General features: G+C 60.3%; 4 protein-coding genes across 4 annotated transcripts; all 4 read right to left on the bottom strand.

The window, feature by feature from the left end:
- Window positions 1-354: 354 nt before the first annotated feature.
- LOC144246153 (serine/threonine-protein kinase pim-1-like) lies at window positions 355-6,764 on the bottom strand. Its single transcript, XM_085579522.1, has 9 exons — window positions 6,606-6,764; window positions 5,271-5,482; window positions 5,098-5,213; window positions 4,526-4,629; window positions 4,383-4,433; window positions 3,719-4,085; window positions 3,150-3,326; window positions 2,746-2,828; window positions 355-489 (listed from the first exon to the last, which is right to left on the bottom strand). The coding sequence occupies exons 1-9, from the start codon at window positions 6,762-6,764 to the stop codon at window positions 355-357; spliced, it is 1,404 nt and encodes a 467-aa protein (XP_085435648.1).
- A 2,302-nt stretch (window positions 6,765-9,066) lies between these two features.
- Window positions 9,067-12,475, bottom strand: LOC146767678 (serine/threonine-protein kinase pim-1-like). Its single transcript, XM_085579520.1, has 7 exons — window positions 12,414-12,475; window positions 11,476-11,591; window positions 10,904-11,007; window positions 10,761-10,811; window positions 10,094-10,460; window positions 9,525-9,701; window positions 9,067-9,203 (listed from the first exon to the last, which is right to left on the bottom strand). Exons 1-7 carry the CDS (start codon window positions 12,473-12,475, stop codon window positions 9,067-9,069), a joined length of 1,014 nt encoding a protein of 337 aa, XP_085435646.1.
- A 1,705-nt stretch (window positions 12,476-14,180) lies between these two features.
- Window positions 14,181-18,795, bottom strand: LOC146767677 (serine/threonine-protein kinase pim-1-like). Its single transcript, XM_085579519.1, has 8 exons — window positions 18,734-18,795; window positions 17,796-17,911; window positions 17,224-17,327; window positions 17,081-17,131; window positions 16,417-16,783; window positions 15,848-16,024; window positions 15,422-15,526; window positions 14,181-14,236 (listed from the first exon to the last, which is right to left on the bottom strand). Exons 1-8 carry the CDS (start codon window positions 18,793-18,795, stop codon window positions 14,181-14,183), a joined length of 1,038 nt encoding a protein of 345 aa, XP_085435645.1.
- Window positions 18,796-19,436: 641 nt separating this feature from the next.
- Window positions 19,437-25,946, bottom strand: LOC144246150 (serine/threonine-protein kinase pim-1-like). The gene is made up of 11 exons (XM_085579518.1): window positions 25,937-25,946; window positions 25,627-25,847; window positions 25,109-25,177; window positions 24,292-24,503; window positions 24,119-24,234; window positions 23,547-23,650; window positions 23,404-23,454; window positions 22,737-23,103; window positions 22,168-22,344; window positions 21,753-21,846; window positions 19,437-19,524 (listed from the first exon to the last, which is right to left on the bottom strand). Exons 1-11 carry the CDS (start codon window positions 25,944-25,946, stop codon window positions 19,437-19,439), a joined length of 1,509 nt encoding a protein of 502 aa, XP_085435644.1.
- Between the last annotated feature and the right edge of the window lie 275 nt (window positions 25,947-26,221).

Here is a 26,221-nt window from a genome sequence, read left to right as displayed (position 1 = left end):
GGATGAGGAGGGGAATGTTGATGGTCTCACCTCCTTGTTGGCAGAGCACGGCACATGGATTGTCCAATGTGCCACTGCAAAGTCCTTGAGGAGGGCAAGCCCCACTCAGCAACATCCAAGCCATCCGTGTGCTATCCACCACATTCCCGTGCTGAATCCAAACCCACCTCTTTGCCGCTCCCTGGGAAGAAAATGGATCCTATCCCCTTGAAAACCAGTACATCACCATTCTTCACCCAGCACACCCTGTCTCTGTTTGTCTCACAGCTGGACACCTCCTCCAGATGTATTCTGCGAGGAACAGGATCAAAACTGCACTTGAAACCCTGAAATAGAACCTGCTTTGCCTTCCCATCATCCATGAGACCAGGCCAGGACATCGCCGCTGTTTCTATGCTGCTGGAACTCCAGTGGTGTGAGCTCCAGTTGAGGGATCTGTGACCTGTGGACGAGCCCAGAAAGGAGCAGGACACCTGCAGGCATCCGCGGCTGGGAATAAGCCCATGGCAGAGCAGGAATCTCTCAGAGTACCTGTGGCCAAGGTTGTTTCCATGGCCAAGAAAGGATTGTGGCCCAGGGATAAACCTGAAGCCTCTGTGGCTGTGGATTAGGCCATGCTCAGCAGGTAGCTCTCGAAACATCAGTGCCTGTGCCTGGGGTCGTGCTGGAGCACCTGAGAGCCATGACCATGGAAGAACCCCTGGCAGAGCAGTTACAGCCTTGGGGGTGCTGCAGGCATGGTTCAGGCCAAATCCTTTTCTTTACTGGGGATGGAAAACTTCATTGCCTATAGTTAGTATCAAATCATGTTTGTAAAAATTGAAGGTTCTAAATTCTTAGATTCAGGACAAATAAAATACTGCTAATTTTCCTTCAGCTATTTCTTTTCATGTTACACTTGTGTGACATCAGAGAGATGTCAGCGTGACATCACAGAGAGATCTGTGTAACATCACAGGAGGTTGTGTGACATCACAGATGGCATTGTGACATCACAGAGGTGTCTGTGTGACATCACAAAAAGCTGTGTGCTGTCACAGAGATGTCATTGTGACATCACAGAGAGCTGTGTGACACCACAGATGCCCATGTGTTACCACAGAGAGCTGTGCAACGTCACAAAGGTGTCAGTGTGACATCATAGAGATGTCATTGTGATGTCAGAGGAGGTTGTGTGACATCACAGAGAGCTGTGTGGCATCACAGATATTAGTGTAACATCACAAGGATGTCCATGTGACATCACAGAGAGATTTGTGACATCACAGAGGTGTCAGTGTGGCATGACAGAGAGCTGTGTGACATCACCCATGGAAAACCTCTGCCACAAATGGCATTCCTGAGATCAGGGCTCCACCTTTGCAGCGTAAGGGTGCTTGTAATGGAATGGGATGGCTTGGTTCCGGTTTTGCTCTGACAGTGGCAATGACAGCAGGAGAATGCGCTGTTGCCTCGCAGAGGCAGCCACACGATTTTCTGCTTTTAATGAGCAGTCGAAGGTTCTGATAATGTGTGAACCTGGAGCTGCACTGCCTCAGCTGGTTCTCTTCAATAATGCAGAGTCTTCACTCAAGGTTCAAGTGATGTGCAGTTGAAGATAAACTGTCATAGTGTATTTTTTCTCCTTTCTTTTATACATGACAAAAAAAATCTAAATGTGCATGTCAAATCTAAAGCTTGCTTTCTTTTTAGATGATTGATGCAGATCTTCTTTGTGGCTTCTGCACAGGTATTGAAACTGGCTTTTTGAAATTATGCTATCCAAACCAGTTTCAATATATTTTCCCTTAAAATTATTTTTAAAAAATTTGCATTCCAAGGTAATGTCAAATACATATTTTATCATCTTGCCATAGTATAAATCGAAACAACAAAAAAAATCTACTAAGTATTGGTTACAACCGCTACCTCTCTATAAAGTAGTTGTCCTGGTTTGTAAGATAAGCTTGTATTCTATTTGCCATCTGTTGGAGGTTGGGCAGGTTTATTATCTCTTGCAAGAACGATGGTTTGCTCCGAAGAGGTAATCGTTTGTTAATGGGCCATTGACTGGCTTTCTGCAGGCACGGTAATGTAACACCATCTCACTGGGAGATGCTCCACCCAGAGGGGGAAGCCAAGCACTCTTTTATGGTATAAAGTGGTACCTTTTTGGGAGACAGAGCAGCTCTCTCTTTGCGGGATTCCGAGAGAAGCAGCTCCTTCGGCAAGATTCCCAGAGAAGTGCCTAGCCCTGCCTCCCATTTCATAGGAAGAAAGAAAAAGAGTTCAGCAGGGCTCAACCTGAAATGATATTTTGTAGCTTCTGGCTCTCCTCAGAGTTCTGCTAAGAGAGGAACGTCTCTGTCCCTGAAACCAAATAACCCCTGGAATGCACACATGGACCTGTGTGTCACTTCAAGAGACACCAAGAAGCCCTGCCACTTTGCAAGAGCAGCTGTTGTTCCACTGCTGCATTTCTTGGCTGGGCAAAGCCCCTCTCACCCGCACTAGGGCCTGAGCTTGAAGATACAAAGAACCAGCCGGGAGGGCAGGCATGGAAAGCTTGACAAAGGCTGAAGGCAGCACTCTGATTCCCCCCTTGCCCAAGACGTTTCTTTAGCTGAAGTTGCTGAAAAGAACCAGCCCCTTGACACACCGCAATGGGTTTGCTGTTTTATTTTTCGGGTTCTCAGTCCTGCGTGGGACTTGCTAAGTTGGTGCTGCAGAGGCTCCGGCAAGGCATCAAAAATGCCGGCCCCGCACCCAAGGGTGGCATGAGATCTCCTCCAGCTCCGGCCTGTCCGCAGGGTGCTTGGCCAAACACCATCGGATCAGGTGCTGGAGCTCTGGGGAGAGAAGGCAGAAAGCGCCGGTCACCGGCAGAGTCTCCTGCCCAGCTGCCCCCGTCGCCCGCGGGGCCCGGGCCATGTTGTGCCGGGCTCTGGGCCGTGCCGGGCTCCCGACCGGCTCTGCCCCACGCAGGAGAGCGGCACGGCGGGACACGGCCGCCTCCTCCGGCCGCCCGTGCCGCGCTGACCCCGTCGGCACGGGCCCCTCCTGCGGCCGGCCCTGGAGGGCAGATCCACGTCCCGCGGAGCTGGTGAGGGCCGCGCCGAGCTGCGCGCCGCCAGCTGCCAAAGCCCGCCGGCTTGAGGCCGGACACCCACCTGGAGAGAGCTGCTGCCGGAAGACGAGCTTGCCCAGCACGATGTCAGGCTCATCCTGGAAGGGGAGGCTCCCGCAGACCATGACGTAGAGCAGCACGCCCAGGGACCAGATGGTGGCCGCGTGGCCGTGGTAGCAGCCGAGCCAGATCCACTCGGGCGGGCTGTACACGCGCGTTCCTAGGGGAGACAGGCGGCGCTGGCCGGGCGCAGGCTGCTGCCTTCCAGAGCCTGGCGCCAGCCTCCTGGCCGAGGCAGGGGCTGCAGCCGTGGCCACAGCTTCCCCCCGAGGCCACCCCGCGTCCCCCAGACAGCTGGCCAAAGGCACGAAACCATTCTGCAAGGCCAAGAAGGCCAGCGGAGCAGCCCAGGCCCTCGTGGGCCCGCTGAGCCCAGGGGCCGGGAGCCGCTTTTGCCTCCCCTCTGTCGGCAGGGCCGGCAGCCGGCTCCTGGGGCTCGGCATCCGCCCCGTGCCTAAAGGCGGCCGGCTGAAGGACGCAGCCCGCAGCCCAGGAGGGAACGGGGCCGTGCGGTGCCTGGCACCGGGAGCAGGGCCCAGGCCATGGGCTCACCGGCAAAGCCCGTGAAGGCCCGCTCCTGGAGGAAGGTGCCGCAGCCGAAGTCAATGAGCTTCAGGTGGCCGCTCTCCGGGTTCACCAGGAGGTTCTCTGGCTTGATGTCCCGGTGCAGGACGCCGCAGGCGGTGCAGTGCCACACGGCCTCCAGCACCTGGCAGAAAAGCCAGCGCGCCTGCTCCTCGCACAGGCAGCCCTGCTCCTGCAGGAACTGCAGGAGATCCTGCGATGCCTCCGGACGCTCCAGCACTAGCACAAAGCTGTCCGGCAGCTCAAACCAATCGAGGAGCTGGATGATATTCTGGCAGCCAGAGCCCACCTTCTCCATGAGCACCACCTCCAAGGGCACGCGGGTGCCGTCGGGCTGTGAGCAGGAGAAAGTCAGTGCCTGCAGCAGCCTGCTGCTGCTGCTGCTGCTGCTACAGCAGCCCTGGGGCTGCGCTGCGCCCTGCCCGGGATGCCCCAGTGCCCCCTGGCGCAGCCTCCCAGGCGCTTGCGCTTCCTCCCGCCCGGGGGATGCTCGGGGGTGCCGCTGCCCGGCCCCAGCTCCGCTCTCCGGTGTGCCCAGGCCCGCGGGGCTGCGGCTCCGCACGCTGAGCCCGCCCCGGGATTCTCCCTGCCCGCCACGCCCCGCTCTGTCCCGCTGGCCCCGTTCACTCACCAGCTCGTCCCACTGCAGGACGCTCTCCCGGGCCACGCGTTTGATGGCCACCTGCGAGCCACGGAGAGAGGAGGGCTGAGCTCCAGCCCTGCCGCTCCCCGCCGCTGCCCCTCCTGCCCCGCCCGGCCGTGGCGGCCACTCACCGGGCTCCCGTCCGAGAGGCGGATGCCCGAGTAGACGGTGCTGAAGCCGCCGCTGCCCAGCTGCGGGCCCCACAGGTACAGCTCCTGCCGCTGCCTCTGTTGCCCTGCGGCCGAGAGAAGCCATCAGCCTTGCGCCCAGAACCCCCCGCAAGTGCCCGCGAGTGAAGCGGGCCGGGCCCCCGCGGCCGCCGCGCTCTCACCTGCTTCCTGCTGCGCGCCGGGCAGCGGCCACCGCCCTGCAGCCGCCGGGCTGGCGAGCGGCAGAGCCGGGCCGGGGCAGCGCGCACAGGCGGCTGCGGCAGCCCCGGGGCAGCGGGGCAGGGCGGCACCGTCGCTGTCCCCGGCGGCGTGGGCTGGGCTCTGCTCCTGACGACGGCCGGGGCTGCAGCCCGAGCCTTGGCACAGGGGGATGCCAGGAGCGGCTGCAAGGCAGACAGGGCTTTTTCAAGCCGTGCCGTCGGAGGCACTGGAAACAGCCGGCAACTAGGCTGCTCGCAGGGGCCCTGGCCTGGCCTGGCCGCGCCCCTCCAGAGCCCCGGGGGAGCCGCAGGCAGCTCCTCGGGAGATCTCACCTGCTACTAGAAAGGCCTTGGCTGCACTCGAGGGCTGTCTTGGGGCAGCTTCCTGCAGATGGAGGAACCTCCGTGCTGTCTGGAGGCTCGTCTCCACCACCAGGCTGGGGCTGTTGCTGGCGGGCAGAACCAGAAGAGCGTCCTGGCTGTCCTGGCTGCTGTGGGATGCCCACTGCTGGCTGCAGGACGCTTGTTGCCCCGCCAGCTGCTCCTGAGCAGGCTCCCCAGCACCGGTCTGGGCTCCCAGTTGGACTTCTGCGCATTGCCCTGCCACGTCAAGGGTCAGGATGGCACCTGTGTTGTTGAAGTCCCAGAGTCCAAGGGAGCTGGGAGACCTGTCCACGGGGTCTGCTCCTTCTGCAGGCTGACAGGTCTCACTGAGCCTCTGCAAGGGATGGAGGCTGTCAGAGATAGCAGAGGCTCCTGGCAGGATGCAGGGTCTCTGACAGCCTGAGCTTCCTGCATGGATGGTGATGTCTCTCCCCTGCTGTGCCATCCTTGCAGGCCTTGAGGCTCTCCCAGGGATGGAGAATCTTGCTGGGAGCAGCCTCTGGACAGGATGGAGGCTTCTGGAGGAGCTGGCTAAGCCACAGCAGGGCAGGTGGCCTTGGTTCTGCAGCTCCTCCAGTTCTTTCCACAATGCCTGCCACATCCCAGAATAGAGCGGCTCACGTGTCCCGTTGCCATCCCCGAGGTGCAGCATCAGTTCCTGCAGCTCCCGGGCCTCTGCCAGGCAGGGGCCGCAGCTGCAGGGGCTGCCCAGGGGGCTGGCGGGAGCACGTGGCCGCTTGCCAGGAGTCGCCCGAGGCCTGGGGAACCTGGGAGCCGCAGGGGCTCCTCGCTTCCTCCGTGAGCCTCTGGGCTGGACCCTGGGGCGCTTCCTCCACTTCCCTCTCCGTGTCCGCCGGCCCCGCGGTTGCCGGTGGCCAAAGGCCCACCAGACAGCCACGGCGGCCAGCAGCAGGAGAAGCACGGTCAGCAGGACGTCACCGTCACCCATGGCTCCGGCACGTCCCGTCGCGACTGCACTGGCAGCTGCGGGCGCTGGCCCGTCTCACACTGCGACAGCTCGGTGATGTCACAGCGATGTCACAGTGCTGCGGCCAGCACAGCCCTGGGACATCACAGCCCTGCCTCACGCCAGCGCTCTGCCCCTTTGTGCAGTCACAGCCCTGCCTCGGCCCCGCCCTCCGCAGTGCCCCAGGAGTGATGAGGGGGCTCCCTAGGGGCACTTGCCAGCTCTCTGGAGCAGAGCGGGTGGAAGATTCTTCTTTACGTAGGACACAGGGATGAGGAGGGGAATGTTGATGGTCTCACCTCCTTGCTGGCAGAGCACGGGACATGGATTGTCCAATGTGCCACTGCAAAGTCCTTGAGGAGGGCAAGCCCCACTCAGCAACATCCAAGCCATCCGTGTGCTATCTACCACATTCCCGTGCTGAATCCAAACCCAGCTCTTTGCCGCTCCCTGGGAAGAAAATGGATCCTATCCCCTTGAAAACCAGTACATCACCATTCTTCACCCAGCACACCCTGTCTCTGTTTGTCTCACAGCTGGACACCTGCTCCAGATGTATTCTGCGAGGAACAGGATCAAAACTGTACTTAAAACCCTGAAATAGAACCTGCTTTGCCTTCCCATCATCCATGAGACCAGGCCAGGACATCGCCGCTGTTTCTATGCTGCTGGAACTCCAGTGGTGTGAGCTCCAGTTGAGGGATCTGTGACCTGTGGACGAGCCCAGAAAGGAGCAGGACACCCGCAGGCATCCGTGGCTGGGAATAAGCCCATGGCAGAGCAGGAATCTCTCAGAGTACCTGTGGCCAAGGTTGTTTCCATGGCCAAGAAGGGATTGTGGCCCAGGGATAAACCTGAAGCCTCTGTGGCTGTGGATTAGGCCATGCTCAGCAGGTAGCCCTCGAAACATCAGTGCCTGTGCCTGGGGTCGTGCTGGAGCACCTGAGAGCCATGACCATGGAAGAACCCCTGGCAGAGCAGTTACAGCCTTGGGGGTGCTGCAGCCGTGGTTCAGGCCAAATCCATTTCTTTAGTGGGGATGGAAAACTTCATTGCCTATAGTTAGTATCAAATCATGTTTGTAAAAATTGAAGGTTCTAAATTCTTAGATTCAGGACAAATAAAATACTGCTAATTTTCCTTCAGCTATTTCTTTTCTTGTTACACTTGTGTGACATCAGAGAGATGTCAGCGTGACATCACAGAGAGGTCTGTGTAACATCACAGGAGGTTGTGTGACATCACAGATGGCATTGTGACATCACAGAGGTGTCTGTGTGACATCACAAAAAGCTGTGTGATGTCACAGAGATGTCAGTGTGACATCACAGAGAGCTGTGTGACACCACAGATGCCCATGTGTTACCACAGAGAGCTGTGCAAGGTGTCAGTGTGACATCATAGAGATGTCATTGTGATGTCAGAGGAGGTTGTGTGACATCACAGAGAGCTGTGTGGCATCACAGATATTAGTGTAACATCACAAGGATGTCCATGTGACATCACAGAAAGATTTGTGACATCACAGAGGTGTCAGTGTGGCATGACAGAGAGCTGTGTGACATCACCCATGGAAAACCTCTGCCACAAATGGCATTCCTGAGATCAGGGCTCCACCTTTGCAGCGTAAGGGTGCTTGTGATGGAATGGGATGGCTTGGTTCCAGTTTTGCTCTGACAGTGGCAATGACAGCAGGAGAATGCGCTGTTGCCTCGCAGAGGCAGCCACACTATTTTCTGCTTTTAATGAGCAGTCGAAGGTTCTGATAATGTGTGAACCTGGAGCTGCACTGCCTCAGCTGGTTCTCTTCAATAATGCAGAGTCTTCACTCAAGGTTCAAGTGATGTGCAGTTGAAGATAAACTGTCATAGTGTATTTTTTCTCCTTTCTTTTATACATGACAAAAAAAATCTAAATGTGCATGTCAAATCTAAAGCTTGCTTTCTTTTTAGATGAGTGATGCAGATCTTCTTTGTGGCTACTGCACAGGTATTGAAACTGGCTTTTTAAAATTATGCTATCCAAACCAGTTTCAATATATTTTCCCTTAAAATTATTTTTAAAAACTTTGCATTCCAAGGTAATGTCAAATACATATTTTATCATCTTGCCATAGTATAAATCGAAACAACAAAAAAAATCTAATAAGTATTGGTTACAACCGCTACCTCTCTATAAAGTAGTTGTCCTGGTTTGTAAGATAAGCTTGTATTCTATTTGCCATCTGTTGGAGGTTGGGCAGGTTTATTATCTCTTGCAAGAACGATGGTTTGCTCCGAAGAGGTAATCGTTTGTTAATGGGCCATTGACTGGCTCACTGCAGGCCCGGTAACGTAACACCATCCCAATTTGAGATGCTCCACCCAGAGGGGGAAGCCAAGCACTCTTTTATGGTATAAAGTGGTACCTTTTTGGGAGACAGAGCAGCTCTCTCTTTGCGGGATTCCGAGAGAAGCAGCTCCTTCAGCGAGAGTCCCAGAGAACTGCCTAGCCCTGCCTCCCATTTCATAGGAAGAAAGAAAAAGGGTTCAGCAGGGCTCAACCTGAAATGATATTTTGTAGCTTCTGGCTCTCCTCAGAGTTCTGCTAAGAGAGGAACGTCTCTGTCCCTGAAACCAAATAACCCCTGGAATGCACACATGGACCTGTGTGTCACTTCAAGAGACACCAAGAAGCCCTGCCACTTTGCAAGAGCAGCTGTTGTTCCACTGCCGCATTTCTTGGCTAGGCAAAGCCCCTCCTACCCGCACTACGGCCTGAGCTGGAAGATATAAAGAACCAGCCGGGAGGGCAGGCATGGAAAGCTTGACAAAGGCTGAAGGCAGCACTCTGATTCCCCCCTTGCCCAAGACGTTTCTTTAGCTGAAGTTGCTGAAAAGAACCAGCCCCTTGACACACCGCAATGGGTTTGCTGTTTTATTTTTCGGCTTCTCAGTCCTGCGTGGGACTCGCTAAATTGGTGCTGCAGAGGCTCCGGCAAGGCATGAAAAGCGCCGGCCCCGCACCCAAGGGTGGCATGAGATCTCCTCCAGCTCCGGCCTGTCCGCAGGGTGCTTGGCCAAACACCATCGGATCAGGTGCTGGAGCTCTGGGGAGAGAAGGCAGAAAGCGCCGGTCACTGGCAGAGTCTCCTGCCCAGCTGCCCCCGTCGCCTGTGGGGCCCGGGCCATGTTGTGCCGGGCTCTGGGCCGTGCCGGGCTCCCGACCGGCTCTGCCCCACGCGGGAGAGCGGCACGGCGGGACACGGCCGCCTCCTCCGGCCGCCCGTGCCGCGCTGACCCCGTCGGCACGGGCCCCTCCTGCGGCCGGCCCTGGAGGGCAGATCCACGTCCCGCGGAGCTGGTGAGGGCCGCGCCGAGCTGCGCGCCACCAGCTGCCAAAGCCCGCCGGCTTGAGGCCGGACACCCACCTGGAGAGAGCTGCTGCCGGAAGACGAGCTTGCCCAGCACGATGTCAGGCTCATCCTGGAAGGGGAGGCTCCCGCAGACCATGACGTACAGCAGCACGCCCAGGGACCAGATGGTGGCCGCGTGGCCGTGGTAGCAGCCGAGCCAGATCCACTCGGGCGGGCTGTACACGCGCGTTCCTAGGGGAGACAGGCGGCGCTGGCCGGGCGCAGGCTGCTGCCTTCCAGAGCCTGGCGGCGGCCTCCGGCCCGAGGCAGGGGCTGCAGCCGTGGCCACAGCTTCCCCCCGAGGCCACCCCGCATCCCCCAGCCAGCTGGCCAAAGGCACGAAACCATTCCGCAAGGCCAAGAAGGCCAGCGGAGCAGCCCAGGCCCTCGTGGGCCCGCTGAGCCCAGGGGCCGGGAGCCGCTTTTGTCCCCCCTCTGTCGGCAGGGCCGGCAGCCGGCTCCTGGGGCTCGGCATCCGCCCCGTGCCTAAAGGCGGCTGGCTGAAGGACGCAGCCCGCAGCCCAGGAGGGAACGGGGCCGTGCGGTGCCTGGCACCGGGAGCAGGGCCCAGGCCATGGGCTCACCGGCAAAGCCCGTGAAGGCCCGCTCCTGGAGGAAGGTGCCGCAGCCGAAGTCAATGAGCTTCAGGTGGCCGCTCTCCGGGTTCACCAGGAGGTTCTCTGGCTTGATGTCCCGGTGCAGGACGCCGCAGGCGGTGCAGTGCCGCACGGCCTCCAGCACCTGGCAGAAAAGCCAGCGCGCCTGCTCCTCGCACAGGCAGCCCTGCTCCTGCAGGAACTGCAGGAGATCCTGCGATGCCTCCGGACGCTCCAGCACTAGCACAAAGCTGTCCGGCAGCTCAAACCAATCGAGGAGCTGGATGATATTCTGGCAGCCAGAGCCCACCTTCTCCATGAGCACCACCTCCAAGGGCACGCGGGTGCCGTCGGGCTGTGAGCAGGAGAAAGTCAGTGCCTGCAGCAGCCTGCTGCTGCTGCTGCTGCTGCTGCTGCTGCAGCCCTGGGGCTGCGCTGCGCCCTGCCCGGGATGCCCCAGTGCCCCCTGGCGCAGCCTCCCAGGCGCTTGCGCTTCCTCCCGCCCGGGGGATGCTCGGGGCTGCCGCTGCCCGGCCCCAGCTCCGCTCTCCGGTGTGCCCAGGCCCGCGGGGCTGCGGCTCCGCACGCTGAGCCCGCCCCGGGATTCTCCCTGCCCGCCACGCCCCGCTCTGTCCCGCTGGCCCCGTTCACTCACCAGCTCGTCCCACTGCAGGACGCTCTCCCGGGCCACGCGTTTGATGGCCACCTGCGAGCCACGGAGAGAGGAGGGCTGAGCTCCAGCCCTGCCGCTCCCCGCCGCTGCCCCTCCTGCCCCGCCCGGCCGTGGCGGCCACTCACCGGGCTCCCGTCCGAGAGGCGGATGCCCGAGTAGACGGTGCTGAAGCCGCCGCTGCCCAGCTGCGGGCCCCACAGGTACAGCTCCTGCCGCTGCCTCTGTTGCCCTGCGGCCGAGAGAAGCCATCAGCCTTGCGCCCAGAACCCCCCGCAAGTGCCCGCGAGTGAAGCGGGCCGGGCCCCCGCGGCCGCCGCGCTCTCACCTGCTTCCTGCTGCGCGCCGGGCAGCGGCCACCGCCCTGCAGCCGCCGGGCTGGCGAGCGGCAGAGCCGGGCCGGGGCAGCGCGCACAGGCGGCTGCGGCAGCCCCGGGGCAGCGGGGCAGGGCGGCACCGTCGCTGTCCCCGGCGGCGTGGGCTGGGCTCTGCTCCTGACGACGGCCGGGGCTGCAGCCCGAGCCTTGGCACAGGGGGATGCCAGGAGCGGCTGCAAGGCAGACAGGGCTTTTTCAAGCCGTGCCGTCGGAGGCACTGGAAACAGCCGGCGACTAGGCTGCTCGCAGGGGCCCTGGCCTGGCCTGGCCGCGCCCCTCCAGAGCCCCGGGGGAGCCGCAGGCAGCTCCTCGGGAGATCTCACCTGCTACTAGAAAGGCCTTGGCAGCACTCGAGGGCTGTCTTGGGGCAGCTTCCTGCAGATGGAGGAACCTCCGTGCTGTCTGGAGGCCCGTCTCCACCACCAGGCTGGGGCTGTTGCTGGCGGGCAGAACCAGAAGAGCGTCCTGGCTGTCCTGGCTGCTGTGGGATGCCCACTGCTGGCTGCAGGACGCTTGCTGCCCCGCCAGCTGCTCCTGAGCAGGCTCCCCTGCATCGGGCTGGGCTCCCAGTTGGACTTCTGGGCTTTCCCTTGCCATGCCAAGGTTCAGGATTTCGCCCGTGTTGTTGTAGTCCGTCAGTCCAAGGGAGCTGGGAGACCTGTCCACGGGCTCTGCTCCTTCTGCAGGCTGACAGGTCTCACTGAGCCTCTGCAAGGGATGGAGGCTGTCAGAGATAGCAGAGGCTCCTGGCAGGATGCAGGGTCTCTGACAGCCTGAGCTTCCTGCATGGATGGTGATGTCTCTCCCCTGCTGTGCCATCCTTGCAGGCCGTGAGGCTCTCCCAGGGATGGAGAAACTTGCTGGGAGCAGCCTCTGGACGGGATGGAGGCTTCTGGAGGAGCTGGCTAAGCCACAGCAGGGCAGGTGGCCTTGGTTCTGCAGCTCCTCCAGTTCTTTCCACAATGCCTGCCACATCCCAGAATAGAGCGGCTCACGTGTCCTGTTGCCATCCCCGAGGTGCAGCATCAGTTCCTGCAGCTCCCGGGCCTCTGCCAGGCAGGGGCCGCAGCTGCAGGGGCTGCCCAGGGGGCTGGCGGGAGCACGTGGCCGCTTGCCAGGAGTCGCCCGAGGCCTGGGGAACCTGGGAGCCGCAGGGGCTCCTCGCTTCCTCCGTGAGCCTCTGGGCTGGACCCTGGGGCGCTTCCTCCACTTCCCTCTCCGTGTCCGCCGGCCCCGCGGTTGCCGGTGGCCAAAGGCCCACCAGACAGCCACGGCGGCCAGCAGCAAGAGAAGCACGGTCAGCAGGACGTCACCGTCACCCATGGCTCCGGCACGTCCCGTCGCGACTGCACTGGCAGCTGCGGGCGCTGGCCCGTCTCACACAGCGACAGCGCGGTGATGTCACAGCGATGTCACAGTGCTGCGGCCAGCACAGCCCTGGGACATCACAGCCCTGCCTCACGCCAGCGCTCTGCCCCTTTGTGCAGTCACAGCCCTGCCTCGGCCCCGCCCTCCGCAGTGCCCCAGGAGGGATGAGGGGGCTCCCTAGGGGCACTTGCCAGCTCTCTGGAGCAGAGCGGGTGGAAGATTCTTCTTTACGTAGGACACAGGGATGAGGAGGGGAATGTTGATGGTCTCACCTCCTTGCTGGCAGAGCACGGGACATGGATTGTCCAATGTGCCACTGCAAAGTCCTTGAGGAGGGCAAGCCCCGCTCAGCAACATCCAAGCCATCCGTGTGCTATCCACCACATTCCCGTGCTGAATCCAAACCCAGCTCTTTGCCGCTGCCTGGGAAGAAAATGGATCCTATCCCCTTGAAAACCAGTACATCACCATTCTTCACCCAGCACACCCTGTCTCTGTTTGTCTCACAGCTGGACACCTGCTCCAGATGTATTCTGCGAGGAACAGGATCAAAACTGTACTTAAAACCCTGAAATAGAACCTGCTTTGCCTTCCCATCATCCATGAGACCAGGCCAGGACATCGCTGCTGTTTCTATGCTGCTGGAACTCCAGTGGTGTGAGCTCCAGTTGAGGGATCTGTAACCTGTGGACGAGCCCAGAAAGGAGCAGGACACCCGCAGGCATCCGCGGCTGGGAATAAGCCCATGGCAGAGCAGGAATCTCTCAGAGTACCTGTGGCCATGGTTGTTTCCATGGCCAAGAAGGGATTGTGGCCCAGGGATAAACCTGAAGCCTCTGTGGCTGTGGATTAGGCCATGCTCAGCAGGTAGCCCTCGAAACATCAGTGCCTGTGCCTGGGGTCGTGCTGGAGCACCTGAGAGCCATGACCATGGAAGAACCCCTGGCAGAGCAGTTACAGCCTTGGGGGTGCTGCAGCCGTGGTTCAGGCCAAATCCATTTCTTTAGTGGGGATGGAAAACTTCATTGCCTATAGTTAGTATCAAATCATGTTTGTAAAAATTGAAGGTTCTAAATTCTTAGATTCAGGACAAATAAAATACTGCTAATTTTCCTTCAGCTATTTCTTTTCTTGTTACACTTGTGTGACATCAGAGAGATGTCAGCGTGACATCACAGAGAGGTCTGTGTAACATCACAGGAGCTTGTGTGACATCACAGATGGCATTGTGACATCACAGAGAGCTGTGTGACACCACAGATGCCCATGTGTTACCACAGAGAGCTGTGCAACGTCACAAAGGTGTCAGTGTGACATCATAGAGATGTCATTGTGATGTCAGAGGAGGTTGTGTGACATCACAGAGAGCTGTGTGGCATCACAGATATTAGTGTAACATCACAAGGATGTCCATGTGACATCACAGAAAGATTTGTGACATCACAGAGGTGTCAGTGTGGCATCACAGAGAGCTGTGTGACATCACCCATGGAAAACCTCTGCCACAAATGGCATTCCTGAGATCAGGGCTCCACCTTTGCAGCGTAAGGGTGCTTGTGATGGAATGGGATGGCTTGGTTCCAGTTTTGCTCTGACAGTGGCAATGACAGCAGGAGAATGCGCTGTTGCCTCGCAGAGGCAGCCACACTATTTTCTGCTTTTAATGAGCAGTCGAAGGTTCTGATAATGTGTGAACCTGGAGCTGCACTGCCTCAGCTGGTTCTCTTCAATAATGCAGAGTCTTCACTCAAGGTTCAAGTGATGTGCAGTTGACGATAAACTGTCATAGTGTATTTTTTCTCCTTTCTTTTATACATGACAAAAAAAATCTAAATGTGCATGTCAAATCTAAAGCTTGCTTTCTTTTTAGATGAGTGATGCAGATCTTCTTTGTGGCTACTGCACAGGTATTGAAACTGGCTTTTTAAAATTATGCTATCCAAACCAGTTTCAATATATTTTCCCTTAAAATTATTTTTAAAAACTTTGCATTCCAAGGTAATGTCAAATACATATTTTATCATCTTGCCATAGTATAAATCGAAACAACAAAAAAAATCTAATAAGTATTGGTTACAACCGCTACCTCTCTATAAAGTAGTTGTCCTGGTTTGTAAGATAAGCTTGTATTCTATTTGCCATCTGTTGGAGGTTGGGCAGGTTTATTATCTCTTGCAAGAACGATGGTTTGCTCCGAAGAGGTAATCGTTTGTTAATGGGCCATTGACTGGCTCACTGCAGGCCCGGTAACGTAACACCATCCCAATTTGAGATGCTCCACCCAGAGGGGGAAGCCAAGCACTCTTTTATGGTATAAAGTGGTACCTTTTTGGGAGACAGAGCAGCTCTCTCTTTGCGGGATTCCGAGAGAAGCAGCTCCTTCAGCGAGAGTCCCAGAGAACTGCCTAGCCCTGCCTCCCATTTCATAGGAAGAAAGAAAAAGAGTTCAGCAGGGCTCAACCTGAAATGATATTTTGTAGCTTCTGGCTCTCCTCAGAGTTCTGCTAAGAGAGGAACGTCTCTGTCCCTGAAACCAAATAACCCCTGGAATGCACACATGGACCTGTGTGTCACTTCAAGAGACACCAAGAAGCCCTGCCACTTTGCAAGAGCAGCTGTTGTTCCACTGCCGCATTTCTTGGCTAGGCAAAGCCCCTCCTACCCGCACTACGGCCTGAGCTGGAAGATATAAAGAACCAGCCGGGAGGGCAGGCATGGAAAGCTTGACAAAGGCTGAAGGCAGCACTCTGATTCCCCCCTTGCCCAAGACGTTTCTTTAGCTGAAGTTGCTGAAAAGAACCAGCCCCTTGACACACCGCAATGGGTTTGCTGTTTTATTTTTCGGCTTCTCAGTCCTGCGCGGGACTCGCTAAATTGGTGCTGCAGAGGCTCCGGCAAGGCATGAAAAGCGCCGGCCCCGCACCCAAGGGTGGCATGAGATCTCCTCCAGCTCCGGCCTGTCCGCAGGGTGCTTGGCCAAACACCATCGGATCAGGTGCTGGAGCTCTGGGGAGAGAAGGCAGAAAGCGCCGGTCACTGGCAGAGTCTCCTGCCCAGCTGCCCCCGTCGCCCGTGGGGCCCGGGCCATGTTGTGCCGGGCTCTGGGCCGTGCCGGGCTCCCGACCGGCTCTGCCCCACGCGGGAGAGCGGCACGGCGGGACACGGCCGCCTCCTCCGGCCGCCCGTGCCGCGCTGACCCCGTCGGCACGGGCCCCTCCTGCGGCCGGCCCTGGAGGGCAGATCCACGTCCCGCGGAGCTGGTGAGGGCCGCGCCGAGCTGCGCGCCACCAGCTGCCAAAGCCCGCCGGCTTGAGGCCGGACACCCACCTGGAGAGAGCTGCTGCCGGAAGACGAGCTTGCCCAGCACGATGTCAGGCTCATCCTGGAAGGGGAGGCTCCCGCAGACCATGACGTACAGCAGCACGCCCAGGGACCAGATGGTGGCCGCGTGGCCGTGGTAGCAGCCGAGCCAGATCCACTCGGGCGGGCTGTACACGCGCGTTCCTAGGGGAGACAGGCGGCGCTGGCCGGGCGCAGGCTGCTGCCTTCCAGAGCCTGGCGGCGGCCTCCGGCCCGAGGCAGGGGCTGCAGCCGTGGCCACAGCTTCCCCCCGAGGCCACCCCGCATCCCCCAGCCAGCTGGCCAAAGGCACGAAACCATTCCGCAAGGCCAAGAAGGCCAGCGGAGCAGCCCAGGCCCTCGTGGGCCCGCTGAGCCCAGGGGCCGGGAGCCGCTTTTGTCCCCCCTCTGTCGGCAGGGCCGGCAGCCGGCTCCTGGGGCTCGGCATCCGCCCCGTGCCTAAAGGCGGCTGGCTGAAGGACGCAGCCCGCAGCCCAGGAGGGAACGGGGCCGTGCGGTGCCTGGCACCGGGAGCAGGGCTCAGGCCATGGGCTCACCGGCAAAGCCCGTGAAGGCCCGCTCCTGGAGGAAGGTGCCGCAGCCGAAGTCAATGAGCTTCAGGTGGCCGCTCTCCGGGTTCACCAGGAGGTTCTCTGGCTTGATGTCCCGGTGCAGGACGCCGCAGGCGGTGCAGTGCCGCACGGCCTCCAGCACCTGGCAGAAAAGCCAGCGCGCCTGCTCCTCGCACAGGCAGCCCTGCTCCTGCAGGAACTGCAGGAGATCCTGCGATGCCTCCGGACGCTCCAGCACTAGCACAAAGCTGTCCGGCAGCTCAAACCAATCGAGGAGCTGGATGATATTCTGGCAGCCAGAGCCCACCTTCTCCATGAGCACCACCTCCAAGGGCACGCGGGTGCCGTCGGGCTGTGAGCAGGAGAAAGTCAGTGCCTGCAGCAGCCTGCTGCTGCTGCTGCTGCTGCTGCAGCAGCCCTGGGGCTGCGCTGCGCCCTGCCCGGGATGCCCCAGTGCCCCCTGGCGCAGCCTCCCAGGCGCTTGCGCTTCCTCCCGCCCGGGGGATGCTCGGGGCTGCCGCTGCCCGGCCCCAGCTCCGCTCTCCGGTGTGCCCAGGCCCGCGGGGCTGCGGCTCCGCACGCTGAGCCCGCCCCGGGATTCTCCCTGCCCGCCACGCCCCGCTCTGTCCCGCTGGCCCCGTTCACTCACCAGCTCGTCCCACTGCAGGACGCTCTCCCGGGCCACGCGTTTGATGGCCACCTGCGAGCCACGGAGAGAGGAGGGCTGAGCTCCAGCCCTGCCGCTCCCCGCCGCTGCCCCTCCTGCCCCGCCCGGCCGTGGCGGCCACTCACCGGGCTCCCGTCCGAGAGGCGGATGCCCGAGTAGACGGTGCTGAAGCCGCCGCTGCCCAGCTGCGGGCCCCACAGGTACAGCTCCTGCCGCTGCCTCTGTTGCCCTGCGGCCGAGAGAAGCCATCAGCCTTGCGCCCAGAACCCCCCGCAAGTGCCCGCGAGTGAAGCGGGCCGGGCCCCCGCGGCCGCCGCGCTCTCACCTGCTTCCTGCTGCGCGCCGGGCAGCGGCCACCGCCCTGCAGCCGCCGGGCTGGCGAGCGGCAGAGCCGGGCCGGGGCAGCGCGCACAGGCGGCTGCGGCAGCCCCGGGGCAGCGGGGCAGGGCGGCACCGTCGCTGTCCCCGGCGGCGTGGGCTGGGCTCTGCTCCTGACGACGGCCGGGGCTGCAGCCCGAGCCTTGGCACAGGGGGATGCCAGGAGCGGCTGCAAGGCAGACAGGGCTTTTTCAAGCCGTGCCGTCGGAGGCACTGGAAACAGCCGGCGACTAGGCTGCTCGCAGGGGCCCTGGCCTGGCCTGGCCGCGCCCCTCCAGAGCCCCGGGGGAGCCGCAGGCAGCTCCTCGGGAGATCTCACCTGCTACTAGAAAGGCCTTGGCAGCACTCGAGGGCTGTCTTGGGGCAGCTTCCTGCAGATGGAGGAACCTCCGTGCTGTCTGGAGGCCCGTCTCCACCACCAGGCTGGGGCTGTTGCTGGCGGGCAGAACCAGAAGAGCGTCCTGGCTGTCCTGGCTGCTGTGGGATGCCCACTGCTGGCTGCAGGACGCTTGCTGCCCCGCCAGCTGCTCCTGAGCAGGCTCCCCTGCATCGGGCTGGGCTCCCAGTTGGACTTCTGGGCTTTCCCTTGCCATGCCAAGGTTCAGGATTTCGCCCGTGTTGTTGTAGTCCGTCAGTCCAAGGGAGCTGGGAGACCTGTCCACGGGCTCTGCTCCTTCTGCAGGCTGACAGGTCTCACTGAGCCTCTGCAAGGGATGGAGGCTGTCAGAGATAGCAGAGGCTCCTGGCAGGATGCAGGGTCTCTGACAGCCTGAGCTTCCTGCATGGATGGTGATGTCTCTCCCCTGCTGTGCCATCCTTGCAGGCCGTGAGGCTCTCCCAGGGATGGAGAAACTTGCTGGGAGCAGCCTCTGGACGGGATGGAGGCTTCTGGAGGAGCTGGCTAAGCCACACCAGGGCAGGTGGCCTTGGTTCTGCAGCTCCTCCAGTTCTTTCCACAATGCCTGCCACATCCCAGAATAGAGCGGGTCACGTGTCCTGTTGCCATCCCCGAGGTGCAGCATCAGTTCCTGCAGCTCCCGGGCCTCTGCCAGGCAGGGGCCGCAGCTGCAGGGGCTGCCCAGGGGGCTGGCGGGAGCACGTGGCCGCTTGCCAGGAGTCGCCCGAGGCCTGGGGAACCTGGGAGCCGCAGGGGCTCCTCGCTTCCTCCGTGAGCCTCTGGGCTGGACCCTGGGGCGCTTCCTCCACTTCCCTCTCCGTGTCCGCCGGCCCCGCGGTTGCCGGTGGCCAAAGGCCCACCAGACAGCCACGGCGGCCAGCAGCAAGAGAAGCACGGTCAGCAGGACGTCACCGTCACCCATGGCTCCGGCACGTCCCGTCGCGACTGCACTGGCAGCTGCGGGCGCTGGCCCGTCTCACACAGCCACAGCGCGGTGATGTCACAGCGATGTCACAGTGCTGCGGCCAGCACAGCCCTGGGACATCACAGCCCTGCCTCACGCCAGCGCTCTGCCCCTTTGTGCAGTCACAGCCCTGCCTCGGCCCCGCCCTCCGCAGTGCCCCAGGAGGGATGAGGGGGCTCCCTAGGGGCACTTGCCAGCTCTCTGGAGCAGAGCGGGTGGAAGATTCTTCTTTACGTAGGACACAGGGATGAGGAGGGGAATGTTGATGGTCTCACCTCCTTGCTGGCAGAGCACGGGACATGGATTGTCCAATGTGCCACTGCAAAGTCCTTGAGGAGGGCAAGCCCCGCTCAGCAACATCCAAGCCATCCGTGTGCTATCCACCACATTCCCGTGCTGAATCCAAACCCAGCTCTTTGCCGCTGCCTGGGAAGAAAATGGATCCTATCCCCTTGAAAACCAGTACATCACCATTCTTCACCCAGCACACCCTGTCTCTGTTTGTCTCACAGCTGGACACCTGCTCCAGATGTATTCTGCGAGGAACAGGATCAAAACTGTACTTAAAACCCTGAAATAGAACCTGCTTTGCCTTCCCATCATCCATGAGACCAGGCCAGGACATCGCTGCTGTTTCTATGCTGCTGGAACTCCAGTGGTGTGAGCTCCAGTTGAGGGATCTGTAACCTGTGGACGAGCCCAGAAAGGAGCAGGACACCCGCAGGCATCCGCGGCTGGGAATAAGCCCATGGCAGAGCAGGAATCTCTCAGAGTACCTGTGGCCATGGTTGTTTCCATGGCCAAGAAGGGATTGTGGCCCAGGGATAAACCTGAAGCCTCTGTGGCTGTGGATTAGGCCATGCTCAGCAGGTAGCCCTCGAAACATCAGTGCCTGTGCCTGGGGTCGTGCTGGAGCACCTGAGAGCCATGACCATGGAAGAACCCCTGGCAGAGCAGTTACATCCTTGGGGGTGCTGCAGCCGTGGTTCAGGCCAAATCCTTTTCTTTACTGGGGATGGAAAACTTCATTGCCTATAGTTAGTATCAAATCATGTTTGTAAAAATTGAAGGTTCTAAATTCTTAGATTCAGGACAAATAAAATACTGCTAATTTTCCTTCAGCTATTTCTTTTCTTGTTACACTTGTGTGACATCAGAGAGATGTCAGCGTGACATCACAGAGAGGTCTGTGTAACATCACAGGAGCTTGTGTGACATCACAGATGGCATTGTGACATCACAGAGAGCTGTGTGACACCACAGATGCCCATGTGTTACCACAGAGAGCTGTGCAACGTCACAAAGGTGTCAGTGTGACATCATAGAGATGTCATTGTGATGTCAGAGGAGGTTGTGTGACATCACAGAGAGCTGTGTGGCATCACAGATATTAGTGTAACATCACAAGGATGTCCATGTGACATCACAGAAAGATTTGTGACATCACAGAGGTGTCAGTGTGGCATCACAGAGAGCTGTGTGACATCACCCATGGAAAACCTCTGCCACAAATGGCATTCCTGAGATCAGGGCTCCACCTTTGCAGCGTAAGGGTGCTTGTGATGGAATGGGATGGCTTGGTTCCAGTTTTGCTCTGACAGTGGCAATGACAGCAGGAGAATGCGCTGTTGCCTCGCAGAGGCAGCCACACTATTTTCTGCTTTTAATGAGCAGTCGAAGGTTCTGATAATGTGTGAACCTGGAGCTGCACTGCCTCAGCTGGTTCTCTTCAATAATGCAGAGTCTTCACTCAAGGTTCAAGTGATGTGCAGTTGAAGATAAACTGTCATAGTGTATTTTTTCTCCTTTCTTTTATACATGACAAAAAAAATCTAAATGTGCATGTCAAATCTAAAGCTTGCTTTCTTTTTAGATGAGTGATGCAGATCTTCTTTGTGGCTACTGCACTGGTATTGAAACTGGCTTTTTAAAATTATGCTATCCAAACCAGTTTCAATATATTTTCCCTTAAAATTATTTTTAAAAACTTTGCATTCCAAGGTAATGTCAAATACATATTTTATCATCTTGCCATAGTATAAATCGAAACAACAAAAAAAATCTAATAAGTATTGGTTACAACCGCTACCTCTCTATAAAGTAGTTGTCCTGGTTTGTAAGATAAGCTTGTATTCTATTTGCCATCTGTTGGAGGTTGGGCAGGTTTATTATCTCTTGCAAGAACGATGGTTTGCTCCGAAGAGGTAATCGTTTGTTAATGGGCCATTGACTGGCTCACTGCAGGCCCGGTAACGTAACACCATCCCAATTTGAGATGCTCCACCCAGAGGGGGAAGCCAAGCACTCTTTTATGGTATAAAGTGGTACCTTTTTGGGAGACAGAGCAGCTCTCTCTTTGCGGGATTCCGAGAGAAGCAGCTCCTTCAGCGAGAATCCCAGAGAACTGCCTAGCCCTGCCTCCCATTTCATAGGAAGAAAGAAAAAGAGTTCAGCAGGGCTCAACCTGAAATGATATTTTGTAGCTTCTGGCTCTCCTCAGAGTTCTGCTAAGAGAGGAACGTCTCTGTCCCTGAAACCAAATAACCCCTGGAATGCACACATGGACCTGTGTGTCACTTCAAGAGACACCAAGAAGCCCTGCCACTTTGCAAGAGCAGCTGTTGTTCCACTGCTGCATTTCTTGGCTGGGCAAAGCCCCTCCTACCCGCAATACGGCCTGAGCTGGAAGATATAAAGAACCAGCCGGGAGGGCAGGCATGGAAAGCTTGACAAAGGCTGAAGGCAGCACTCTGATTCCCCCCTTGCCCAAGATGTTTCTTTAGCTGAAGTTGCTGAAAAGAATCAGCCCCTTGACACACCGCAATGGGTTTGCTGTTTTATTTTTCGGGTTCTCAGTCCTGCGTGGGACTCGCTAAGTTGGTGCTGCAGAGGTTCCGGCAAGGCATCAAAAATGCCGTCCCCGCACCCAAGGGTGGCATGAGATCTCCTCCAGCTCCGGCCTGTCCGCAGGGTGCTTGGCCAAACACCATCGGATCAGGTGCTGGAGCTCTGGGGAGAGAAGGCAGAAAGTGCCGGTCACCGGCAGAGTCTCCTGCCCAGCTGCCCCCGTTGCCCGCGGGGCCCGGGCCATGTTGTGCCGGGCTCTGGGCCGTGCCGGGCTCCCGACCGGCTCTGCCCCACGCGGGAGAGCGGCACGGCGGGACACGGCCGCCTCCTCTGGCCGCCCGTGCCGCGCTGACCCCGTCGGCACGGGCCCCTCCTGCGGCCGGCCCTGGAGGGCAGATCCACGTCCCGCGGAGCTGGTGAGGGCCGCGCCGAGCTGCGCGCCGCCAGCTGCCAAAGCCCGCCGGCTTGAGGCCGGACACCCACCTGGAGAGAGCTGCTGCCGGAAGACGAGCTTGCCCAGCACGATGTCAGGCTCATCCTGGAAGGGGAGGCTCCCGCAGACCATGACGTAGAGCAGCACGCCCAGGGACCAGATGGTGGCCGCGTGGCCGTGGTAGCAGCCGAGCCAGATCCACTCGGGCGGGCTGTACACGCGCGTTCCTAGGGGAGACAGGCGGCGCTGGCCGGGCACAGGCTGCTGCCTTCCAGAGCCTGGCGCCGGCCTCCTGGCCGAGGCAGGGGCTGCAGCCGTGGCCACAGCTTCCCCCCGAGGCCACCCCGCGTCCCCCAGCCAGCTGGCCAAAGGCACGAAACCATTCCGCAAGGCCAAGAAGGCCAGCGGAGCAGCCCAGGCCCTCGTGGGCCCGCTGAGCCCAGGGGCCGGGAGCCGCTTTTGCCCCCCCTCTGTCGGCAGGGCCGGCAGCCGGCTCCTGGGTCTCGGCATCCGCCCCGTTCCTAAAGGCGGCCGGCTGAAGGACGCAGCCCGCAGCCCAGGAGGGAACGGGGCCGTGCGGTGCCTGGCACCGGGAGCAGGGCCCAGGCCATGGGCTCACCGGCAAAGCCCGTGAAGGCCCGCTCCTGGAGGAAGGTGCCGCAGCCGAAGTCAATGAGCTTCAGGTGGCCGCTCTCCGGGTTCACCAGGAGGTTCTCTGGCTTGATGTCCCGGTGCAGGACGCCGCAGGCAGTGCAGTGCCGCACGGCCTCCAGCACCTGGCAGAAAAGCCAGCATGCCTGCTCCTCGCACAGGCAGCCCTGCTCCTGCAGGAACTGCAGGAGATCCTGCGATGCCTCCGGACGCTCCAGGACCAGCACAAAGCTGTCAGGCAGCTCAAACCAATCGAGGAGCTGGATGATATTCTGGCAGCCAGAGCCCACCTTCTCCATGAGCACCACCTCCAAGGGCACGCGGGTGCCGTCGGGCTGTGAGCAGGAGAAAGTCAGTGCCTGCAGCAGCCTGCTGCTGCTGCTGCTGCTGCTGCTGCAGCAGCCCTGGGGCTGCGCTGCGCCCTGCCCGGGATGCCCCAGTGCCCCCTGGCGCAGCCGCCCAGGCGCTTGCGCTTCCTCCCGCCCGGGGGATGCTCGGGGCTGCCGCTGCCCGGCCCCAGCTCCGCTCTCCGGTGTGCCCAGGCCCGCGGGGCTGCGGCTCCGCACGCTGAGCCCGCCCCGGGATTCTCCCTGCCCGCCACGCCCCGCTCTGTCCCGCTGGCCCCGTTCACTCACCAGCTCGTCCCACTGCAGGACGCTCTCCCGGGCCACGCGTTTGATGGCCACCTGCGAGCCACGGAGAGAGGAGGGCTGAGCTCCAGCCCTGCCGCTCCCCGCCGCTGCCCCTCCTGCCCCGCCCGGCCGTGGCGGCCACTCACCGGGCTCCCGTCCGAGAGGCGGATGCCCGAGTAGACGGTGCTGAAGCCGCCGCTGCCCAGCTGCGGGCCCCACAGGTACAGCTCCTGCCGCTGCCTCTGTTGCCCTGCGGCCGAGAGAAGCCATCAGCCTTGCGCCCAGAACCCCCCGCAAGTGCCCGCGAGTGAAGCGGGCCGGGCCCCCGCGGCCGCCGCGCTCTCACCTGCTTCCTGCTGCGCGCCGGGCAGCGGCCACCGCCCTGCAGCCGCCGGGCTGGCGAGCGGCAGAGCCGGGCCGGGGCAGCGCGCACAGGCGGCTGCGGCAGCCCCGGGGCAGCGGGGCAGGGCGGCACCGTCGCTGTCCCCGGCGGCGTGGGCTGGGCTCTGCTCCTGACGACGGCCGGGGCTGCAGCCCGAGCCTTGGCACAGGGGGATGCCAGGAGCGGCTGCAAGGCAGACAGGGCTTTTTCAAGCCGTGCCGTCGGAGGCACTGGAAACAGCCAGCGACTAGGCTGCTCGCAGGGGCCCTGGCCTGGCCTGGCCGCGCCCCTCCAGAGCCCCGGGGGAGCCGCAGGCAGCTCCTCGGGAGATCTCACCTGCTACTAGAAAGGCCTTGGCAGCACTCGAGGGCTGTCTTGGGGCAGCTTCCTGCAGATGGAGGAACCTCCGTGCTGTCTGGAGGCCCGTCTCCACCACCAGGCTGGGGCTGTTGCTGGCGGGCAGAACCAGAAGAGCGTCCTGGCTGTCCTGGCTGCTGTGGGATGCCCACTGCTGGCTCCAGGACGCTTGCTGCCCCGCCAGCTGCTCCTCAGCAGGCTCCCCTGCACCGGGCTGGGCTCCCAGTTGGACTTCTGGGCTTTCCCTTGCCACGTCAAGGGTCAGGATGGCGCCTGTGTTGTTGAAGTCCCAGAGTCCAAGGGAGCTGGGAGACCTGTCCACGGGCTCTGCTCTTTCCGCAGGCTGACAGGTCTCACTGAGCCTCTGCAAGGGATGGAGGCTGTCAGAGATAGCAGAGGCTCCTGGCAGGATGCAGGGTCTCTGACAGCCTGAGCTTCCTGCATGGATGGTGATGTCTCTCCCCTGCTGTGCCATCCTTGCAGGCCGTGAGGCTCTCCCAGGGATGGAGAATCTTGCTGGGAGCAGCCTCTGGATGGGATGGAGGCTTCTGGAGGAGCTGGCTAAGCCACAGCAGGGCAGGTGGCCTTGGTTCTGCAGCTCCTCCAGTTCTTTCCACAATGCCTGCCACATCCCAGAATAGAGCGGCTCACGTGTCCCGTTGCCATCCCCGAGGTGCAGCATCAGTTCCTGCAGCTCCCGGGCCTCTGCCAGGCAGGGGCCGCAGCTGCAGGGGCTGCCCAGGGGGCTGGCGGGAGCACGTGGCCGCTTGCCAGGAGTCGCCCGAGGCCTGGGGAACCTGGGAGCCGCAGGGGCTCCTCGCTTCCTCCGTGAGCCTCTGGGCTGGACCCTGGGGCGCTTCCTCCACTTCCCTCTCCGTGTCCGCCGGCCCCGCGGTTGCCGGTGGCCAAAGGCCCACCAGACAGCCACGGCGGCCAGCAGCAGGAGAAGCACGGTCAGCAGGACGTCACCGTCACCCATGGCTCCGGCACGTCCCGTCGCGACTGCACTGGCAGCTGCGGGCGCTGGCCCGTCTCACACTGCGACAGCGCGGTGATGTCACAGCGATGTCACAGTGCTGCGGCCAGCACAGCCCTGGGACATCACAGCCCTGCCTCACGCCAGCGCTCTGCCCCTTTGTGCAGTCACAGCCCTGCCTCGGCCCCGCCCTCCGCAGTGCCCCAGGAGGGATGAGGGGGCTCCCTAGGGGCACTTGCCAGCTCTCTGGAGCAGAGCGGGTGGAAGATTCTTCTTTACGTAGGACACAGGGATGAGGAGGGGAATGTTGATGGTCTCACCTCCTTGCTGGCAGAGCACGGGACATGGATTGTCCAATGTGCCACTGCAAAGTCCTTGAGGAGGGCAAGCCCCGCTCAGCAACATCCAAGCCATCCGTGTGCTATCCACCACATTCCCGTGCTGAATCCAAACCCAGCTCTTTGCCGCTGCCTGGGAAGAAAATGGATCCTATCCCCTTGAAAACCAGTACATCACCATTCTTCACCCAGCACACCCTGTCTCTGTTTGTCTCACAGCTGGACACCTGCTCCAGATGTATTCTGCGAGGAACAGGATCAAAACTGTACTTAAAACCCTGAAATAGAACCTGCTTTGCCTTCCCATCATCCATGAGACCAGGCCAGGACATCGCTGCTGTTTCCGTGCTGCTGGAACTCCAGTGGTGTGAGCTCCAGTTGAGGGATCTGTAACCTGTGGACGAGCCCAGAAAGGAGCAGGACACCCGCAGGCATCCGCGGCTGGGAATAAGCCCATGGCAGAGCAGGAATCTCTCAGAGTACCTGTGGCCATGGTTGTTTCCATGGCCAAGAAGGGATTGTGGCCCAGGGATAAACCTGAAGCCTCTGTGGCTGTGGATTAGGCCATGCTCAGCAGGTAGCCCTCGAAACATCAGTGCCTGTGCCTGGGGTCGTGCTGGAGCACCTGAGAGCCATGACCATGGAAGAACCTTTGGCAGAGCAGTTACAGCCTTGGGGGTGCTGCAGCCGTGGTTCAGGCCAAATCCATTTCTTTAGTGGGGATGGAAAACTTCATTGCCTATAGTTAGTATCAAATCATGTTTGTAA

This window comes from Lonchura striata, chromosome 4, assembly GCF_050655825.1.
Source record: "Lonchura striata isolate lonStrDom1 chromosome 4, ASM5065582v1, whole genome shotgun sequence".
NCBI lineage: Eukaryota > Metazoa > Chordata > Aves > Passeriformes > Estrildidae > Lonchura > Lonchura striata.
This window is presented reverse-complemented; position numbering and strand designations above follow the sequence as displayed.

What these genes read in the sequence shown, in the direction of transcription:
- LOC144246153 (XM_085579522.1), bottom strand. Translation starts at nt 6,764, where the DNA reads ATGTCCTGGCCTGGTCTCATGGATGATGGGAAGGCAAAGCAGGTTCTA. An exon ending in CAAGCGTCCTGCAGCCAGCA is followed by an intron (nt 5,214 to 5,270) that starts GTGGGCATCCCA and finishes TCTGCCCGCCAG; the next exon opens with CAACAGCCCCAGCCTGGTGG. An exon ending in CAAGGCCTTTCTAGTAGCAG is followed by an intron (nt 4,630 to 5,097) that starts GTGAGATCTCCC and finishes TCTCGGCCGCAG; the next exon opens with GGCAACAGAGGCAGCGGCAG.
- LOC146767678 (XM_085579520.1), bottom strand. Translation starts at nt 12,475, where the DNA reads ATGGGTGACGGTGACGTCCTGCTGACCGTGCTTCTCTTGCTGCTGGCC. An exon ending in CAAGGCCTTTCTAGTAGCAG is followed by an intron (nt 11,008 to 11,475) that starts GTGAGATCTCCC and finishes TCTCGGCCGCAG; the next exon opens with GGCAACAGAGGCAGCGGCAG. An exon ending in TCCTGCAGTGGGACGAGCTG is followed by an intron (nt 10,461 to 10,760) that starts GTGAGTGAACGG and finishes TCCTGCTCACAG; the next exon opens with CCCGACGGCACCCGCGTGCC.
- LOC146767677 (XM_085579519.1), bottom strand. Translation starts at nt 18,795, where the DNA reads ATGGGTGACGGTGACGTCCTGCTGACCGTGCTTCTCTTGCTGCTGGCC. An exon ending in GCCTCTCGGACGGGAGCCCG is followed by an intron (nt 17,132 to 17,223) that starts GTGAGTGGCCGC and finishes CGTGGCTCGCAG; the next exon opens with GTGGCCATCAAACGCGTGGC. An exon ending in CCGGCAGCAGCTCTCTCCAG is followed by an intron (nt 15,527 to 15,847) that starts GTGGGTGTCCGG and finishes TTCTCTCCCCAG; the next exon opens with AGCTCCAGCACCTGATCCGA.
- LOC144246150 (XM_085579518.1), bottom strand. An exon ending in GCCTCTCGGACGGGAGCCCG is followed by an intron (nt 23,455 to 23,546) that starts GTGAGTGGCCGC and finishes CGTGGCTCGCAG; the next exon opens with GTGGCCATCAAACGCGTGGC. An exon ending in TCCTGCAGTGGGACGAGCTG is followed by an intron (nt 23,104 to 23,403) that starts GTGAGTGAACGG and finishes TCCTGCTCACAG; the next exon opens with CCCGACGGCACCCGCGTGCC.